Source organism: Chiloscyllium plagiosum, chromosome 7, assembly GCF_004010195.1.
Source record: "Chiloscyllium plagiosum isolate BGI_BamShark_2017 chromosome 7, ASM401019v2, whole genome shotgun sequence".
In the NCBI taxonomy this organism is placed as follows: Eukaryota; Metazoa; Chordata; class Chondrichthyes; order Orectolobiformes; family Hemiscylliidae; genus Chiloscyllium; species Chiloscyllium plagiosum.
The window spans coordinates 106,028,950-106,031,820 of NC_057716.1; the positions used below are offsets into that span (position 1 = coordinate 106,028,950).

General features: G+C 45.3%; 1 protein-coding gene across 1 annotated transcript in view; it reads right to left on the reverse strand.

Moving 5' to 3' along the window:
- The window catches only part of LOC122551955 (striated muscle preferentially expressed protein kinase-like), a 267,850-nt gene that overhangs the window by 46,962 nt on the left and 218,017 nt on the right, over positions 1 to 2,871 (reverse strand). Inside the window, exon 18 of the mRNA XM_043694526.1 lies at positions 1,041 to 1,209. Within this exon, the coding sequence (XP_043550461.1) occupies positions 1,041 to 1,209 (169 nt within the window). The remainder of the gene's footprint in view (positions 1 to 1,040; positions 1,210 to 2,871) is intronic.

Genomic DNA, 2,871 nt, shown 5'->3' on the forward strand with positions numbered 1-2,871 from the left:
GAGGGAGCATAGCTTTAAATTGAAGGGTGATAGATATAGGACAGATATCAGAGGTAGTTTCTTTACTCAGAGAGTAGTAAGGGTATGGAATGCTTTGCCTGCAACGGTAGTAGATTCGCCAAGTTTAAGTGCATTTAAGTCGTCATTGGACAAGCATATGGATGTACATGGAATAGTGTAGGTGGGATGGGCTTCAGATTGGTATGACAGGTCGGTGCAACATCGAGGGCCGAAGGGCCTGTACTGCGCTGTAATGTAATGTTCTGTGTTCTTTGAGTTCATTAATGGCCTTCTGGGAGAGAAACTGTCTGGTCTACATGTGACTCCAGACCCACAATGTTATTGACTCCTAACTGCCCTCTGAAATGACCCAGTAAGCCATTTAGTTCAAAGGCCATTAGGCTTGGGCAACAAATGCTGGACTTACCAGAGACGCCGACATCACCTGAAATACAACACACTGAGTCTGGTAGATTGCTCCCACCCGGTGTCACCACACAGTACTATCATTGTTCTACACTCTTTAAACTTAATAGCATGCTTTCAAAAATTACTAATAACTCTGTTTTATCTAAACTCACAGGTTTGAAGCTCCTCCCATCCTCAAAACCAACTTACTGGATGAAGGCAGCAAACTATGTGGTGCCCACGACCCATCCGACCACCCTGCACCAGGCCCGCTGTCAAGGAAAGGCCGCCAGCATTCGCAAAGATCCATCCCACCCTGGCAATGTTTTTCTACAACCTCTACCATCAGGAAGAAGGTACAGAAGCCTGAACACACTCACCAGCCAGTTTCGCAACAGTTTCTACCGTACTATTGTTAGAATACTGAATGGAGTCACAAACTCTTAACATTTGCCTGTACCTGTGTTTCTGTTTTTGCTGCTGTTTACCTATTATTTACTATCTACGCTACTTAACTCTGTGATCTGCCTGTATTGCTCACAAGACAATGATTTTCATTGTGCCTCGGGACACGTGACAATAAATTCAATTCAATTCATTCGGTGAATGGCCTTTGCTGCTCAGCTGCTTACCTTTCAGAATGGTCAGCTCTGCTTTACAGGACACCTCTCCAGCCAGGTTCTTTGCAGTACAGGTGTAGACTCCACTGTCTGACTCGGTGGTATTGAGAATGACCAGTGAACACTCACTGTCATCGTAAACAAAGGACAAATGATTGCTCTCCATCAGTACCACATCATCCTTCAAAACAAAGAGCAAGGCCAAGTTATTCACCCATTGGCTGGAGGGACGGTATGGATACAATACTCCTGGTCACCCATTGGCTAGGACAGTCCTGGCCAGCCATTGGTTGGAGGGTCAATGTGGTAGACACTGGAAATATATCAATCATTGGCAGTGATGATAGACTGGTTAGTAAGGTTAGATCACAAGGGATTCAGGGAAAGCTTGCCAATTGGGTACAAAATTGGCTTGATGGTAAGAAACAGAGGCTGTTGGTGGGGAGTTGTTTTCTGGACTGGAGGCCTGTAACTAGTGGTGTTCCACAGGAATTGTTGCTCAATCCACTGTTATTTGTCATTTATAGAAACGATTTGGAGGAGAAGTGTGGTTAATAAGTTTGTGGATGACACCAACATTAGTAGCATAGTCAACAGTGAGGAAGGTTATTTAAGTTTGCAAAATCAAGATCAAATGGGTCAATAGGCTGAGGAATAGCAGATGGAGTTTAATTTGTATAAATGCAAGATGTTACATTTAGGTAAAACAAACAAGGGCAGGACTCGTGCAGTTAATGGTAGGGCCCTGGGGAGTGTTGTCGAACAGAGACCTCAGGGTTCAGGTACAGAGTTCTTTGAAAGTTGCATCACAGGTAGACAGGATGGTGAAGAAGGCATTTAGCATACCTGCCTTCACACTCAGACTGTTGAGTATAGGAGTTGGGACGTCATCTTGAGGTTGTACAGGAAATTGGTGAGGCCACTTTTGGGATATTATGTACAGTTCTGGTCGCCCTGTTATAGGGATGATATTATTAAATTGATGAAGATTTAACAAAGATTTACAAGGTTTCCAGGACTGCAAGATTTGAGTTATGAAGAGAGGCTGGATAGACAGGGACTTATTTCCCTGGAGCGTAGGAGGTTGAGGGGTGACTTTATGGAGGTTTATAAAATCATGAAGGGTATAGATAAGGTGAAAAGCAAAGGTTTTTTTTTCCTTAGGGTGGGGGATTTCAAAACTAGGTAGCATATTTTTCTTAGGTGAGAGCAGAAAGATTTAGAAGGTATCTGAGGGGTAACCTTTTCACTCAGAGGGTGGTTCATGTGTGGGAATGAACTGCCAGAGGAAGTAGTAGAGGTAAGTATTGTTACAACAATTAAGAGATATTTGGACAGATACCACAATAGGAAAGATTTAGAGGGATATGGAACAAACGCAGGCAAATGAGACTAGATTAGTTTAGGAACATAGTCAGTGGTTGGACCCTGCTATATGACTCTCTGACTCTACAACTGACCCATGGGGATAGACTGTAGCTTGTCCATCAGTGTCTTTAGGGGTGGAGGAGAGGGGATGGGGTGAGATCTGGTCAATCATTGGCTGGAGGGCAGTGTGAAGATTCCAGGATAGTCATTGGCTGGAGTCACTGTGTGGGAGGGGCCAAGAAGTCATCAGCCTGGAATTCAGTCCTTCATCTTCTCAACTCCCAGGAATTATCCGTGACCTTCCTGCCAACCTGTTCCCCCATTCCCCGCGGCTCAACACCACCAGATGTCCATCAGCTCCCCTGGAGGAGCTGGCTCACCCTCCCCTTGCTCCAGCTCCCCCTCCTTTCATCTACCCCACCCCCTGTCTCCTGAAATCCCCTTCCCCATCCCTAGCCCCCTTCCCCCCCGTCCC